General features: G+C 35.8%; 1 protein-coding gene across 4 annotated transcripts in view; it reads right to left on the minus strand.

Annotated features, from left to right (window-relative positions):
- Positions 1-8,008: 8,008 nt before the first annotated feature.
- Positions 8,009-18,311, minus strand: part of LOC136034691 (TOX high mobility group box family member 3-like) — a 138,263-nt gene continuing 127,960 nt past the window's right edge. For 3 of the 4 annotated variants that reach the window (XM_065716019.1, XM_065716016.1, XM_065716018.1), the window contains exons 8-10: positions 15,142-15,201; positions 11,606-11,814; positions 8,009-9,876 (exon numbers count right to left, since the gene is read on the minus strand). In XM_065716019.1, coding sequence (XP_065572091.1) covers positions 9,804-9,876; positions 11,606-11,814; positions 15,142-15,201 — 342 coding nt within the window. In that variant the 3' untranslated portion in view covers positions 8,009-9,803. The remainder of the gene's footprint in view (positions 9,877-11,605; positions 11,815-15,141; positions 15,202-18,311) is intronic. The other variant, XM_065716017.1, reaches the window with a different exon arrangement.

Consider the following 18,311-nt stretch of genomic DNA (forward strand, 5'->3'; position numbering starts at 1 on the left):
AGCAACCCTGAATAAGCAACATTTTTTTTGAAGCTTATTTAGGTGATTTTTTTCTTTGTATGTTTAGTTTCTTTAATTTAATTTTTTACTATAGCATAGGCTAATCTTTACTTTATGGTGAATAAGTCAATCATTATTATGGTTATAATGGTTGATATTGTGACAATTACCATCCCAGCCAAACCAGGCCAAATATAATCTTAGGCTATTAGCCAACATTAAACATTCCATATTTTGGGTTTACATTACTTGGTAAATATTTCACAGTTCATATAATTAACTTATCAATAAAGTGAACATACCACTTGATGCCTTTTTTTATGTTCTATAAAAATATAATAATTGCTTCTTTTACCAATTCAAATTTGAGCACTTTTTGACCTAACCTAACCATAAGCAGAGAAAATGTAGAATTATTTTTTTCAAAAATGACCAAAAACATATACTTCAATTGAAAATTTGGTGTCAAGGCATCAAAGAAAATGGCAAAATAAAATTTATTTATCCAACTTAACCATCGAAAATCAGTGCTTGTTGGTCATATAGCATTAAAAAAAATGGGTAAAATTCCAGTTGATTGACTTTTGGCTATCTCAGAAAGGGGTTAGGTTAAGAAAATGAAACATTCAGGGATGGGTCTAAAGGCTAAAGTATGTCCCAGGAAGGTATTTTGAAGTACCCACATCTACTCCTTCTCCCTCTAGGGGGCCCTGAAATTCACCTCCATGACAGGTCTATACCTATTGAAATTTTGACAAAACAACATTTTACCTTAATTTTTAGTTACCAGTTGCCTTTTCTCTGTCTTTAGTTCTGAAAATGCAATTCCTGTTATTTGAGTATAATTCTGAGCCATATCAATGTTGTTTTTTTCAAATTTTGGAAATGTATTTGTATATCTTTAAAACCTCATAAATTGGATTGAGCAAAGTTGTAAAGCTGAAAACAATTTTTTTGTTCTTTATTATCTATTTTGCAAGGTTTCACTTTTATAACACATATATTTCTGAAGGTCAGTACCCTCTAGAGGGAGAAGGAGTACAGGTGGATATTTCAAAATACCTTCCCAGGACATATTTTAGCCTTTAGACTCATCCCTGAAAGTTTCACTTTCCTAACCTAACCCCTTTTCAAGATAACCAAAAGTCAATCAACTAGAATTTAGTAACTGAAAATTAAGGTAAAACGTTGTTTTGTCAATATTTCAATAGGTATAGACCTGTCATGTAGGCAAATTTCAGGACCCTCTAGAGGGAGAAGGAGCAGAGGCAGGTACTTTAAAATACCATCCTGGGACATACTTTAGGCTGTAGAACCATCCCCAAAAGTTTCATTTTCCTAACCTGAACCCTTTCCAAGATAGCAAGAAGTCAATTAACTAGAATTTTACTGCTTTTTCTTTACCTATAGTTCTGAAAATACAATTCCAGTTATTTGAGTAGAATTTTGAGCCATATCAATGTTTTTTTTTCAAAATTTAGGAAATACATTTGTATATCTTTAAAAACTTATAAAATGGGATTTAGCAAAGTTATGAAGCTGAAAACAATTTTGTTGTACTTCAATTGAGCAGAAGATCTATTTTGCAAGGTTTCACTTTTATAACACACATATTTTTAAAGGTCATCAAAGGTCAGGGTCCTCTAGAGGGATAAGGAGTAGAGGTAGATACTTCAATATACCTTCACAGGACATACTTCAGCCTGTAGACCCATCCCTAAAAGTTTCATTTTCCTAACCTAAGTCTTTTCCAAGATATAAAGAAGTACATTAACTAGAATTTTACCAAGAATTCTTCTTTCTTTGTAGCCAGTTTAGAAAAAAAAATGATGCAACAATGATTAAGGAATATTTTGGACCCATTTGGAGTCTTTTGGCAATTGAATATTTTCATTTCATTTTGGCAATTGAATATATTGAATCTTTTGGCTCTTGTTGTGTTTCCTTCAGAACATCCACTCTCCTATAGTTATGGCACCAAAATTATACCCAGTATTATTAGTTCCAAAGATCTTTAGAATTTCAAAATCCTACCAAAACCCCCTCTATTGTGCAAATATGATGCAACAATGATTAAGGAATATTTTGGACCCATCTGGAGTCTTTTGGCAATTGAATATTTTCATTTCATTTTGGCAATTGAATATATTGAATCTTTTGGCTCTTGTTGTGTTTCCTTCAGAACATCCACTCTCCTATAGTTATGGCACCAAAATTATATCCAGTATTATTAGTTCCAAAGATCTTTAGAATTTCAAAATCCTACCAGAAAAACCTTGTGATTTTCTTTAAACTAGATTCTATTAAGTCAAATCCTTGTTTATTTATATTTGATGAAAATGATGGAAACAAACAAAAGTAATTTATAGATGGCAATTTCAGACTAAGGACAAACTAAAAACAGACGTTAGGTTTTTTTAAGAGACAAAAGATCGAAAGGAAAACTTCTGTTTGGGTCAGTGGATCCCTTAAGATTGCTATCTGTAAATGGCACTTGTTAATTATTCAGAACACTCTCAAGCTCTCAAGTTCTTGATCTGAAAAAACCAGTTTCAGTTAGTCAACTAACCATCATTTCTATAAAAACCATAAATAACACTGGGGAATAACTTACAACTCCCACACCTATACTTTAGTGGAGTGTACCCACTCCAAAAACCTTGTTATATGATATTGGACTAATTTGAATAGAATGACTATCTCAAAATTTCTATTGGATACATTTCAGGAAAAGACGAAGGGTGGTTGTAACTGCCCTCTGATCCCTTTGACTGTTAAAAAGGGCACCAGAACTTTCGTTACCCAATCAAATGAGTCCCCTCCGAAGCTTATAATATTACCCTTTTCATTAATACCTTCTATGCCCTCAGGGCATAACTCACAACCCTTGCTCTGAGGCCTTTTGGGGGGAGGGATGTCATCCTCTAAGACAAAATTTCTGGACCTTTTAACTACGCTGAACATAATTTCTATATCAAAATTTTGATTGGATGTGTCTCGGGAAATGATGGGCACGGCGGGTTAGTTGCTGTCAAATCACTTTTGACTCTTAAAAAGGACCCTGTCATCCGATTTCATATCAAATAATTCGATTTGAAGTTTTTATAGGACCACCCATTCTATCAGAACATTATATGCTCCAAGGGCATAACTTATAGCCCTTGCCCAAGGGCTTTAGGGGGGAGGCGGTTCAACCCTGGAAGCATTGTTATATGTTCTTTGAATATTTTAAACAAAATGACAATAGCAGAATTTCAGTCATATGCGTTTAGTGAAAGAGAGAATAGTAAGGGAGACTAGATCCCTCCGCCATCACTTTTGAATCTAAACAGGGAACTGGAACTTTTAATTTCCAGCCAAATGAGTCTCTTCTATAGTTCATACAACCAAGTATTCCATATACACATTAAATACCACGGGGGATAGCTTACAACCCTTGCCCTCAGGCTCTAGGGGTTTCTTTCAACTCCAAAGCCCTTTTATATTATTTTTGAACTATTTTGAATAAAATTGTTATCTCCAAATTTTTTTATTGGATGTAATTTGAGAAAATACAAAGTGCACGGAGAGGGGGGTTAGCTGCCCTTTGACTCTTAAAAAGGGCCCTAGAACTTCTAGTTACAAATCTACAGTACGACCACCCTTTCTATAAAAAATATCTTACATGTCCCTAGGGCATAACTGAAAACCCTTGCTAGCAAACACAAAGTAGAAACAATAGGGAAATTCTTTTCAAGACCGTGGAAATCAATTCAGTGGATATTTTGGCCCTATGTCGAAGGGCCCTTGGACATGGGGCCGAAATGTCCACTAAATACTGAATTTATTTCCGCTGGATTGAAAAGAATTCCCCTATTGTTTCTACTTTGCGTTTGTTTGTTATGGAAAAGCAGTGTGGTCTTCGTCGCTATTTTCGTAAAACCCTTGCTCTGAGGGCTGTGGTGGGGGGGAGGATTGTCATCCTCAGAGACATAATATTCAGAACTTTCAACTACGTTGAACTAAATGACAATCTCAAATTTGATTGGATGTTTGAGGAAAAGATGGGCGTGGGGGGGGCTATTTTCCCTCCTATCATTTTGACTATTAAAAACGGCACTAGTCCTCTCAATTTCTAGTAAAATAAGCCGCTTTCGAAGTTCCTACGGCAACTCCTTCTATACGAAATGCCCTGGTCTAAACCAAAGAACAAATAATATATTGTGCCAACATCGTCCTTAGGCTCTCTACTTGATCAATCTTTTTGTTACCCAACGTCAACTTTTGATCTTCACTTATTCCTAGCCTTAACTACATAGTCTTCTTAACAATAATTTTCAAACCTCTTCGACCACCGTGAACTCGCAAAACCTAAGAAAGCTCTTTCATTTTGCTCACACTTTCATCTAAGATGCTTTAATCATCAGCATAATCTAGGTCCAAGAAAGATTGTCTTCCCTATTTGATTCCGTGTTCTCCTATTGCCTTTCCTGTGCTCTTTAAGACGGATTCCATCAAAATGATCCATTGAAATGGCGATAGAACACAATCCGGACAAACTCCTGATTTAATACGAAACCAGCTACTAACTTCATTTCCTGCCTTAACCAGAGCAGTGTTGCTCTCGTACACAGCACTAATCATTTTAATGTATTTGTCTGGTATACCATACAAGGAAAATTCCTTCGTTAAAGCTGTTCTATCAGCTGAATCGAAAGCTTGCTCATAGTCTATAAAACTGAGGACTAACGGTATTTTTTTGTACTCAGACACATATCAATATTTTATCCTCAGAAAGAAAATTTGATCGACACATTCACTACGCTTCGTAAAACAGCACTGTTCTTCTCTTAAAACTTTGTCTCAAGCATCAAGGAGGCACACTCGTGCCTCTATAAAGAGGCGACACACGACAATGTTAAGCGATCTTCGGTTCCAGTGGTCGCAGAGGGATGGGGAGGGATGCATTTCGTAGCCCGAGCTCCAACTAAGAAACCTGCAAAATTTCATCCCCCTCCAACTTTTCCTTCATGGGGAAAATCTGGCCGAAAGTTTCGACCCGTCAACCCCAGCCCTCCTTTAACGTTGTCCGATCGGGCTGAAATTCACAAGTTAAGGTCCCCTAGGGCCCAGGAGCTTATCCGCGAAATTTCAGCTTGATCCGATAACTCCTTCCCTGTTTTCCAGAAACCGCGCATAGCCACTTAAAATTCATTTACTTTTTTTTCTAGACGCCTACAGGTCACATCCGACATCGGATCTGGGTGTACGAAGACTCATTCGATGCGGAATTCTCCGAGTAATTTTCCTGGAAAGTTTCGTAGGAAAATCTTAACCCCCCGAAAGTTTCGACCCTCCACCCCCCCCCTTTGAACGTTGTCCGATCGGACTGAAATTTACAAGTTAAGGTCCCCTACGGCCCAGGAGCTTATCCGCGAAATCTCAGCTCGATCCGATAACTCCTTCCCTGTTTTCCAGAAACCACGCAATAGCTATTTAATTAACGGATTTCTCTCCATAAGAGCTCATGTTAATTTGAAATTTTTAAAAGTTATTGAGAAGTTATATTTACACATATGCAAGTTATTAGCTCATTTGGTAGAGCGTGAGACTTTTAATCCTCGGGTCAAGGGTTCAAGTCCCTTACGGGCGGTTTTTTTTCACAACATCAAAAAAATTTTGATAACACCTGGACAGCTTATCATTTGAGAGATAACAGAATATTAGCTTCTTATGAGCAAAAGAAACATTTCGGTCATTCTATCTATTTTTTTCTATTTTATACAATGATTTAAAAGCGGGGGGGGGGCAGCCACCCAAGTTCCTCTCCTAATTCCTGTACAAGGAGTACAGGAATTATTAAATTACATCCACCATGGATTGTAGAAAAACGTACAGAAATAATATGAAAAAAACTTCGTTTTCTTAAAGAGTTAAACAGGCTGCGTCCCAAAGTCGAGCCTTAAAACGTACAGGAATTAGAAGAGGCAGTTGGGGGGCTGCCGCCCCCCAAACCCCCAGCTTTTAAAGACTCTTTTGTACAGGCTTTTTGTTTTTTTGCTAACCCCCCGCTCTTGGCTTCGGAAAGGCCCTCTTTTAATTAACAAAAAATTGAAATGAATGAATAATGGAATAACTTCGAAAAATGTTAAACACAAGAGGACAGGAGAACCATTGCGCCGAAACTAGTAATTAGTAACAATGAAGTCCCCCCACAAAAAAAAACCTGTACAAAAGAGTCTTTAAAAGCTGGGGGTTTGGGGGGCGGCAGCCCCCCAACTGCCTCTTCTAATTCCTGTACGTTTTAAGGTTCGGCTTTGGGACGCAGCCTCTTTAACTCTTTAAGAAAACGAAGTTTTTTTCATATTATCTCTCAGACTGAAAAGTATCATCATACTAAGTAATTTGTTACCTACAGAGACCAGTTTAATACCTCTATAACTACCACACTCACTCTAAGAACTTTCTTATACAGGGGTTTAATTAGGGCTTTCTTAAAATCGCTAGGTAGGCCTACTTCCCCTTTTCATTAACCATATTCACAATCTTCAGTGGCTTATTTCTAACCTTATAGCCACCATGTTTCAAAAACTCGTTTACCACACTATAAGCACTTGACACCTCATTATTTGTCAATCCTTTTAGCGCTGTCGCTAACTGTTCCTCACAAAATAAATTTTCCCGCACATCCAAGGTGTCACGAACTTTTTCACATTCAACCGTTTAAAACTTTTTAAACAGATTGTTTAGCACATTCTAAAAATATTCTGCCGTTCTCCTTAACTCTTTCCTTACCACTAATTGTGACCTCGTTCCAATCTTTAAGCAGGGCAAGTCCAGATTGACTACTCCTTCTTGATTTGTTAACATACCAACCAGTACAATATTTTACTATTATGCCGTTTAGCTGCATCTTCCAGATCCTCGACAATTTTACCCCTGGTACCCACTTCACATCTCCTTAGTTCGTATTTTAATGCTTTCTCCACTTTCTTTACATTCTTCCTATTTTCATAAGATCGAACACTCACATAATTCTTGTGCAAGCCCCTTCTCCTCTTTATTAAACATTAAGCCTTTTCACTAATATTCCTAGCCGTATTCCTAACTTTTTCCACTACGACACCATCAGCAACTTCACAAGTTATTTTTCTAAAATTATTCTATCCATCTTCTACTTTATCAAAGTTTAAACTCACTAGTTTAGTATTCAACTGTTCCAGGAAAGTTTCTCTCAAATTCTCATCCTGGAGTCTACCAACATCATAACTTCCCGGAAGATAGTTACCCTTCCGAAATTTCAGCTTTAAATTAACCCTAGACACTGCTAGATGGTGATCTTTACTTCTAACATCAATATCAACACTCCTATATACCCTAGTTTCTTGTATTGATCCTGCCAGCCTTCGGTTTACAATAAAACAATCAATGTGGTTGTCTGTCTTACCATCCTGTGAATACCATGTTAACTTATGAGTAATTTTATGACCAAATACTGTGTTGGTTGTAACTAGATTGTTATACCTGCAGAATTGCAGCAGTCTGTAGCCATTAATGTTTTCTTTCAGACACCAAATTTAACTAGGCTAGGATATCATCTATGACTTTTTCTACCAACCTGGGTGTTAAAATCTTCTAATAAAAATACCATATTTCGAGCTATATATATATATATATATATATATATATATATATATATATATATATATATATATATATATATATATATATATATAGGGAAACGTTACATAATGCCTCTCTTTACATTTTACTTCTTTTACAATATATTTAAAGCTGTACATTCCGACCTTTACCGCTACGACTTCGAACATCACAACGTATTTTCAAACGTTCTACCCGTAAAAGTTAAACTTTGTTGTTGTCCCCCTATCGTAGATGGTTTAACATACACTATGGGTTTTGGCAGCTAAAACTTACTTGCCTAAAACCACCTGTCACTGGAAAAACGAGATTAATAATTTTTTTCCAAAATAAGATATTGTCTAAATAAAATACGATAAAAACGGTAAAACTATTACACTGAGATTGTATTTTTTTTTCTATTGACAAAACTGTACAGGAAATGTATCAACAGCAAATTAATTATTGTCGTATAGAATAAATGTTATGTAACTTAAACAGTATGAAACACTAAGTAGTTATACACTTGCAATATTACAAAAAAAAATGTCTAGTACAAATTAAAACAATAGCACCGTTATAATATAAGTAAACAATTAACAAGAACTACAGTTCTCAATAGTAAATTGTCTCCACTTTTCACTTTCACTAATAAAACACAATAAATCGAAACCATAATGAAACCGCATAACTGATTTTGCATACCCAGAACAAATCGGCTTTGTTAAAGTCCATTTGGAACGCATCAGATAAATTCACATAATATGTCAAGGGCCCGTCCAAGGGGAGGAGGCATTGCTGCCACCCATAATACAGGGAAGGGTGTCGAATTAATAGGGACCCGGCATCACAAATAATATTAATTATGTCAGCTCGCCCCTATTAAACCTGGAGAAACTGAATATGTGGTTCAAAATTATTTCTGGCTAGCCCATAAAATCAGTAATATGTTAATTGGTAGGCTTTTAAACAATTACTAAATTAATAAGTAACTGGCATAGCTTGTTTTAGTATGGTCATAAGTTTAGATTCAGTTCAACTCAACAGATGATTTATCTATTTTGGCAATTCGCTATAAAGGTATTACAATTCATCCCCTCGAAATAGTCATAGCTGTAATAGTGGAAGCGAGAACTTCAGATATCAAAGTAAATTCAAAGAATTCTAAGAGTCATACCGTTAATTTTTTCAGACATCCTATACCTTCCTCCAGCTGCCCCCACATGAGATGACCCCGACTAGAAAAACTAATCGCGGTACTAATCGGTCAAGTGTTTGCGTATCCGCTTTAGCTAATCACCGAATCTAAGACCTAAGATATTCTCCCTGAACGCTAGAAATGCGGTGACGAGAGAAAGAGAGGATGAGAAAGAAAGGAAGAGATTGAGGTAGGGGAAAGAGAGAGGGAGTGTTAGGTCATTTATTAGTTTTTTCCCAAGCTTTTGTTCCCTCAATGAGGTCCACGAAATAAGATAAAAAAAATTGGGCCCATTTCTCATCAAGCATCTCGTCAGCTAGGTCATTTCCTTTTCTTTTTTTACGCCACCTAACTTATTGTGACGTCTCATACTGTTAATTTTGTATATTTTTCAAAACATTACGGGGAAACATTGAGGGGAAACATTACCGTTTCCCCTTTTTTCTTCTTTTGCTTTGTAACTGTTTGAGTAGTTTGTGTTAGTACTTTTATATGAAGTAATTATCGCTTCTTCTCTTTCTGTTTAATGACTTACTGGTCTGTTTAGGACCCCCATGTTTATTTGTGGCTAATTTCGTTCCATTTTTGAACGAAAAAAAAAGTTTAGCAGTTTCGCTGATGAGATCCATTCTGAAAATTGAAATGTATTTTATCTTCATATATCCTAAATATTAAGCCAAAATACATGCGAGGCAAGATGTAAGTCAAATTGGAATAAAAACTTCTTCAAAAACGACGAATTCAAAAATATTTGTTTCGGACTAAAACCGTAAAGTTGATACGCTTTAAACCACTGAATCTCAGAGCAATTTTAAGAAAAGTTGTAACACATGACATAACGATACCCATCTTGATGCTAGCCAGTCGACTTTCGGGAATCCTGGTGGGGCCCCTGGAAATACTTCGATATCCTAAGCTAAATTCATTATATGGCATAATATCAAGTTAATAATATAAACTTGTTGAAGAAACAGGCTTCATCAATTTATTTCACAGGAGCAGGGTAACTGTTACCTCCTTGGGCTTGATTTGATGCAACCCACGCGTTGAACACATCCCTGAAAAACAAAGAAAAAAAAATTATTTTTAATTTTGTTTAAGTACTCAGACGTTTTTGCTTTGAGTAAAAAAAAGAAAAAAGCAAACCACCCCACCTCCCCATTAAACATCTTATAAGAAAGGGCCTGCATTTTATCGACAAGTATTCAAGGTTTACCTTGAGGTTTCAACTTCTAAGGGAATACCCCCCCCTCCCCGAGGAGATAAGGTGTCAAATACCATTCCAAATGAATGAATTAAAATAGAAATTATGCAGCTTCAACCCGTACAAAACATTTCTTTAGCTTTGATTCTTTATTCCTATGTCTTCTAAAGGATTTCAAGGAAAAAGAGCACTTCAACATGGGAGGAGATTACCCTTTCAGAGTGTGTACAATTGTAGTCAACTATGTGCTCATCTTTGACTTAGAATGAATAAATGGACCCTAGGGACAAACATATATACACTCACTTAGTTACTTAATAGGCAGACAGACTCATAAACCCAAGTTCATTTTCGGAAAGAGGAGAGTAATTAGTAATAGGATGAAAATAGGCCAATAATAGGGAACATATGAGGAATATCAGGAGAAATTATTTAAAAATATTCATGCTTCGGGAGGAATAGAAAGGGTGCAGGTTTAGAGCCCTCGTCATCTATTTACATGCCTGCGTAACCATTCCAGCTCTATTACTTTTACTTTTGGGTGTTCTTAACTTACTTTGTTAAAAGGAACATATAGCAGTACCAGCCGGTACCACATGTCCCCAGCTAACAAGAGATACAAGACTGATTTTCTTGCTAGCTTGTCAGGTTTTGAAACGTGAAAGCTTTAAAAGCTTTAAAACTTTCCAATGATTAAAGGTTAAATTTCACCTTTTTTGTAGTGATTTCGATTTTTTTTTGTTATACTTTCAAATCCACGAAGCACTGTGACTATGAATTCCAAACTGGGTCAACCTTAGTTTTTTTTTTGGTTGTATAGTGTTAGAGGCTATTTTTTTTGTTTCATGTTTTATTTTCGTTTTGTTGTCATTTGCGTCCCTGTTGTCATTTTTTTTATTTCTTTTTATGGGTAAAAAGATGAGCAACAACTACTTAGCAGCAAAAGAAACATAAAGGAAAAAAGGGGGAAAATGAAATTTAATAACTAATGAATAACTGGAAAGCAAATCGGATCGATTGAGGAATTGCATGGATTTTAATGCTAGGAGTATAAAACAAAAAGCGGCACTTAACTCTTACAGCCATTCCACCCAAGTTCTTGGTCTGACAGAATCGGTTTCTTTCTGTATTTCAGTATGGACTCGGTGATAATCAGCTTAACACATGAGAGTGTATATACACTACAATGTAGATATATTTTAATTAAATATTTTAGCTAGGTTAGAAACCATTTAATATAATATGTTCTGGGGGGCCTGATTTCCATAGTTCTCTATTGTAGTTTCCATAATTTTGGTGTTAAAGCATTTTATTTTCATCATACTTAGGTATATTTCATTAAGATTAACCTAGCTTCACTTCTTCAGTGTGGTGGCTATAAGATATAAGAACCAAAAAAGTCGTAAGTTATCGACAAAATGTAAAAAGAGCACATTTAAATTGCCAATACCCCGTTCTATAGGTATTCGCATTGTACCCATGATTTTCAAGCGAGACATCCTAACAAGGTGAAGATTAACCCAATACACAGAGACTCTACATATTAATTTTCTTTTCTTTTTAATTAAATGAAAAAGACATACCGGCAATGAGAAACAACGCATTCATTGGAACAGTATTCGTCATCCCATTCAGGGCTGAAAACTGCAGGATTAACGCATCCCGCTCGAATACAACGGGTTGGGTGGCCATCTGGTCCATGAGGATGAGCATGCTGATGACCATTTTGTCCAGTAGAGTTTGAACTCACTGCTGATTGTTGCATACTCATCTGCTGATGGTTGGCTATCGCCTAGAAAAAGCAGAGACGAATAGATAGAAACAATTAAAATTAGAGATCTCCAACAAAGGTAATACAATAAAAAATATGGGAGAGATAATGATTGTATATGCATGATGATCGTTATTGTCATTCAGCCACCTTTATCAGTAAGTCCGTCATCGAAAACATAAAAACTAACTGTAATCCAATTTTCAAATTAATCTTTATTCTTTTGAACAAAAAGTTATTTTTTCAATATCCTTCTTTCTCAAGAAGATTTAAGCCAGAATCGAAGCAACTTATTAGTTACCATTTCATTAATCTTTTATCATCATTAGATAGTACTAACTTAGATTTAGCCGTGTGGACGAGAAAGAAAGAGAGAGCTGGGGGGGGGGGGGGGGGCACAGCGAGAATCATAAGAATATTTGGCTCATATGAAGTCTGCATTCTAAAACAGAAACTTAACATTCCTTTGCTTTCACCAAATAAAAAAAAAATCCACACTTACAGCTTAATTCCAACATTGAACTGTCATAAAATGCAAAATTGTATACAATTTTAAGAATACTTTGAAGTAGGCATTATGAATTTTCACATGCCATTAAATTTGAAAATTCTTGAATTTATTCGCAGCCGGCTTGCAAAATGTCATCTTGAGAGCATTCAAAATTTGGATTGTTTTTGTGATCAAGCTTGAATAGGAAAAACTACTTAAACCTATGCAAAGCTTTCTACCCGTAAGGGTAAACTTAAATCAAAAATAGAAATTTCAATTTAGCCCTTCACTCCATGCATCCGTAGAGACGGCTAGGAGAAATTTACGCTGAAATCAGTCAAATGATTTTTATGCGAAGGGGATTTTTTTCGTCAATTTGGAAAGTAGTCATCACGAGTGTTTGTTAAGATAGGGCATTAAATACAGGCTTTATTTCCTACCTCCCTTAAAGTTTCCTCAAGACATGTGCAACCTTGTCACACTCATTAAGAGACCGAAAGGTATATTATCGCCAAAATCATAGAGATGCTGCAGATAAAAATTCAACTGTTTCTTGAAAATAAAATAAACACAAGAAAAGTCTTTTTGATAAGGCAGTTCTTTTATTCAAAACTTGTTTTTAGTTTTCCCTTACTAAGTGGGCTGGTAGGGGAGTAGACAAGAGGGGGGATTGCAAACCTTCGGTGACGGTATTCGAAATGGAGATTACAATAGCATCCCAGTGAAATGACTCCATTTCCACTCCGGAAATGGCATCAAAAAGAGCGTTTTTTTGGTGCCATAAGTTGCTCTCTGCAATGAAGTTAATAAGACAAATTTATAAAAAAGCTTTTAGAACTGAGCAGTAAGTTTTAAATGAGAAGTTAGACATCTTTCTACAATCTCGTGGTAGTCTGCTAGCCCTGGCAAAAGAAAACAGAAAGTTTTATGCCATAAAATGGCAAAAGAGTCACCGCCTTGGCATTATCTCGTTTGTTACTTAAAGAGGGCAATAGCTATTGCAAGTTCCATTCAAATGAGCCTTCTCCCAATATTCAACGACAACTAGTTCGAAACGATCACCCACAGGGAAAAAAGAAAAGAAAAAAGAGACACATGAGTACCACCCAAGCAAAAAGCGGATTTCCTAAGTGCCCCCCCCCCCCCCGAAAAAGTCCCCCGAGTAATAAAAATACAGGTAAAAAGACTAATTCTCCAAAAAACAAAAACATTTCCCCGACTCATAAATTAGTCTAAGATACAGGTAAAAAACCTCTACCCCCTCCCACAAAAAGAAATTCCCTTAGTGAACCCCCCCTCCTCCGCCAGAAAAAAATCAGGAGGCACTCCTGATTGCCAAGTTTTCAGTAAATGGTTTTCGAAATGGCAATTTCAGTGGTGCACTTTCATTTTGATTCGTCATCATTTTTTTATAAGGTGGGGGGGAGGGGGTTCAATAACCTTCTGAAAATTCCAGAAAAATTGCTTTCACGTTAAACTTTTAGTACTGAGTTAAACAAATATAATATTTATCATTGCCTGCATCGCCTTTTGAAAAAAAATTCCTTACTACATTTTTTTTAAGTTGTGGTTTGCTCTTAACTAGGTTGTAGCTATTGGAGTAGCGATGATTTAGATTAATTGACTAAGTGTCTGAGCGTCTGCGGCGAAGATACGTATACTTCAAAAAAGCCAGCGCTATTTTAATTTCACAACGCTTTTTATTTCCAATGAATACTGCACGACAAGCAAAAGCTTTCTTTGTTATGGCGATAATAAATACATGTGTATGTGACAATTATTATTGTTAATTGTATATATTATAATTTTGTGAATGTTAATTTTGACTTGTCGACGAATTTTTGTGTGTGTATGACAATAAAAACTAATAATCGGCTCTGTCCGTCGAATGTTTTTTAAATAAAATGAATTTGAATTGAATTTGAATTTGAATCTTAAAAAGTGAATATCTAGGTTTTGAATGTTCGTCTTTATTCTGTATTGACTGCCAAGTTTATTTTTGCAACAAAAAAAAAATTAATAATAAGAATGAAGACTAGCAAACCTAAAAATTGGGCAATGAAGAAAAAAAGAAACAAATAAAATCAAAGCATTACGGTAACAAGGAAGTACATATTTCCAATATTTGGGTATAAAAACAAACTTCTACCACCCGTTTGAAACCCCTCCCACGCCGACAGAAGACCTTTGATTTTCCTTAAAATTGACACTTAATCCCATGAGAACCAAGGGCAACAAAATTTCATATATACTCTAACTGTTTACACTACTAGATTTACACTAAGATTTTTCTTGAAAAAAAGGGCTCAACTTAATTTTACTTTGAAGAGTATTTAAGAAGGAGAATAGCACAAGTTTATATAAAGTATAGATCTTGGTTAGAGACATGTAAAGAGCAAAAACCCCTTCTATGATCCTTTCTTAATTTCAAATATTTTAAACTAGACCATTTTTGTTGATAACCTGCAGTTATTTTTTCCTCCCTTTCGTAGCTTGGAGAGATTTTGCCTTTATATTAGTGGTTATTACTTATACTTAACTTTCTCATTTTGTCTTGATTTAAAACTTTACCCTTTATAAAAATAGAAAAGCAGTTAGAAAATACACCTTTATGTCTCTTTCAAAAGTAATTGCATTATCAAAATTTGTCTCAAATAAAAGAACATATGAGCCAAAATAGCCTTTTAACAGCCTTTTTTTTTCGTACAACTGAAGATCGTTAGTTCTCTTAGTTTTGGACTCTTCTGTTTCAGGATGATTACAACCAGGAATATAATCTAGATTTAATCGGTATCTACGGGTACACTTAATGAAATTCCACTTTTTATTTACAATTTAGCTTCCGAACTTTTAATTACCTGCTGATGTTGCATATATTGCTGCTGCTGGTGGGATTGTTGCTGCATTGCTGCCATGGCCTAAAACAGGTAAAATAAATTAGAACAAATATAGCAGCAATATGAGACGTGTTTCCGCCATACCAATCGTTGATACAATTTTGTCGATTCATAGACTCACATTAACATTATAGATACTCTCAGAACTGAGTCGAGACTTGAGCTACAGAAAATCATTGCCTCCATTCATATATTTCGGCGCGGTATTTAAAAATATTACACTAATCACGAAAAAGACGTGGAACGGCACTTAAAAGTTCCAAACCAACATAAAAAATTCGAAGTTCTATTTTCGTACTTCAAATACTTGAACAATTACGTCACATTGGGCTGAAATTCCATTAGGATTCTGGATAGGTTGACGAAAAAACATTCGTTTGTAAAAATTATTGGCTAAGGCTTTTGTTGGGATAGCAAAAACAGGCGCATAGTTCTTTGGCAACCATAACCGCCTATATTTGGTTCTGAGAACACATTATCTGTCAGTATTTTGGAGTACTCCCATTGATTTTAACATCCTGTCTAGTACACGCCCTTTAACGCACTCAGGTCACACTCAGGGTGCAGCATATTGTGAGACAAAAAGAAAAAAGTGAATTTTTGCATATTTCAACGCTTTGAGTTTCATAAATATAAATAGTAAATATTTTTTTTTATTGTAATAGTTCTACTTTACCGTAAAATTCTCTTTTATATTTTCATCTGTATTATGCCGAGGACGGCCCTTGGACATAGGGTCGAAATATTCATTAAAAGTTTGGAATTCCACTGTCTTACGGAAAGAATTCCCTATTGTTCTACTTGTTATTCTTAGAGTTTCAGCGGTATAAAATACAAATATACTAAATTCTAAGAAGGTTCGATATTAATTAGAGGTTGCGCACTTTGATCAGTTTTGAAAAATTAGCCAAAAAATTTGAGCTTAAAGAAGAGATGTTAATCAATTTTTGTTTTTAAACAAACAAATTACAAACCTGAAAAACTGCTCAAAAATAAATGCTATTTCTCTTTCAGCGGTATCATGAGTCCCAATGGACATTAAGAGAACCCATTTGGCTTCTAAGAGACTCACTGCAGTGCCCTATCACAACCTGGACCCCCAACCAATTCAAGGAGCATCGGTGTTTAATTAGTAACGAAATGACTCAGATCCTGCCTAGAAACCTGAATTCTTACCCTGCAATATTTGTCCTTTGTTTTTTCTGCAAGTTTGGTTTCTAATATTTTTTCCCATCATATTTTACTTGTAAGCCTGAGCGATGCATTTAATGAAAAGAGCCAACCCTACGTGACCTTCTAGCTGATACCTAAAATGCCTCTTAGCAACTGCTAAGAGAATACAGTTTTTGTGTATTCATCTAGTTTTGGTAAGTCCTCAGAAACTGCGATAGATCCAAGTAATTTTTTGGAGTTTATCAATTTAGGATCACCAGCATATAAGTTGACGAAATATGCAACCTGTCTCATTCTATTCTCGTGGAGGAACATACTGCACGTTAACTGTTTAGTGAAGAGGACAACTTTTAGTCCATATATTCTCTTTATTATACACCTTGCTTGATACTAAGTCCTCGGGATCCTCAAACTAAAATTGTTTTTAAAACCAACCTTTTGAATGCACAAGTTCTCAAAAATATGAGACGGACTCATGATCGCCAGTAAAAAAGCGAGCATATGTGTAAAAAAAAAAAAAAAAAAAAAAAAAATGTGTAACCTGCTGTGCACCAAGTTGTAATAATTATCCAGACTTATGAATGGCAGTGTTTTATCCCTGGAGTTTTGGCTACATAAATAATTCGATCGGATGCATTTGGGGAAAAGAGGGATGGTGGAAAGGGGGGAGGCTAGTTACCATCGAGTCACTTTTGACTCTTAAAAAGGGAACTAGAACTTTGAGTTTCTAATCATTTATGTTCCCTCCAAAGTTCAAACAACCACCGCTACAACCCTTAGTTCCCCCGCACTTGGGGGAAGGGTTAACCCCCCCCCCCAGTTGACCTCAAAGTTTTTGTTCTTTGATCGTTGGAGCATTTCAAAGAAAAGACTATTTCAAATCCACCAGACACATTTAAGTAAAAGAGGGTGTGTGTGTTTTTTGTTTTTTTTTGGGGGGGGGGGTAAATACCTTCTGATCACTTTTGCCTCTTAAAAAATTTAACTCAATTTCGAATCAAATGAGATACCTATAAAGTTTATACAACCACCCCTTACATAAAAACCTTACATGCTCCCGGGGCATAACTTAAAACACTTACGTTGTGTCAGCCCTGGAGTTTTGTTATCTTATGTTCGAACTATTTTCAATAGCATATATCTCACATTTTTATTGGATGGATTTAGGGGGAGAAGGGCGGGGGATAGTTGACCTCCGATCTCTTTTGATTTTTAAAAAGTGAACTAAAACTTTCATTTTCAATTCAAATGAACCCCTTCTCAAGTTTATACGAGCCCTTCCATAGAAACCAAATGTGCCCCCAGAGCATAACTACAAGCACCAGCCCCTGGGCCCTGGGAGTTTGTGTCCATCCCGGAGCTTTAACATACAATCCTTGAACTAAGATTAAAATCTTTATCGGATGCATTTGGAAAAAAGGGCGTAAGGGCTATTTGCCCTCCAATCACGTTTGAGTCCTAAAAAGAGCACTACAATTTCCAATTTCCAATCAAACGAGGTCCTTCGAAGTTTGTACAACCATCCCGTCTATATGAAGCACCTCTGGGTAAACAAAATTGGAGCCTTGTAACCTTGAGTTTGATGGAGAGAGGCTAGTTGCCATTGGATCACTTGAGTCTTAAAAAAAGAACTATAACTTTCAATTTCCCCTTCGAAGTTTATACAACCACATTTTCCGCAATGCCCCCGGGGCATTAAGTTACAACCCTTCCCCCGGGTTCAGTTTTGTCATCTGATCGTTAGACTATTTCAAACAAAATGGTTATCTAAAAATTTTCATTGGATGCATTAGAGGAAAAGAGGGTGGGGGGAATCACTTTTGATGACTTTTAAAAAGGTAAGCAGAAATTTCAATTTTCAATCAAATGATCCATCTCGTATGTTTATACGACCATTCCTTATATAAAAGCTTACCTGCCCTAGGGGCATAACTTACAACACTTCCCCCGGGCTCTGG

The sequence above is a fragment of the Artemia franciscana genome, chromosome 13 (genome assembly GCF_032884065.1).
Source record: "Artemia franciscana chromosome 13, ASM3288406v1, whole genome shotgun sequence".
NCBI classification, from domain to species: Eukaryota; Metazoa; Arthropoda; class Branchiopoda; order Anostraca; family Artemiidae; genus Artemia; species Artemia franciscana.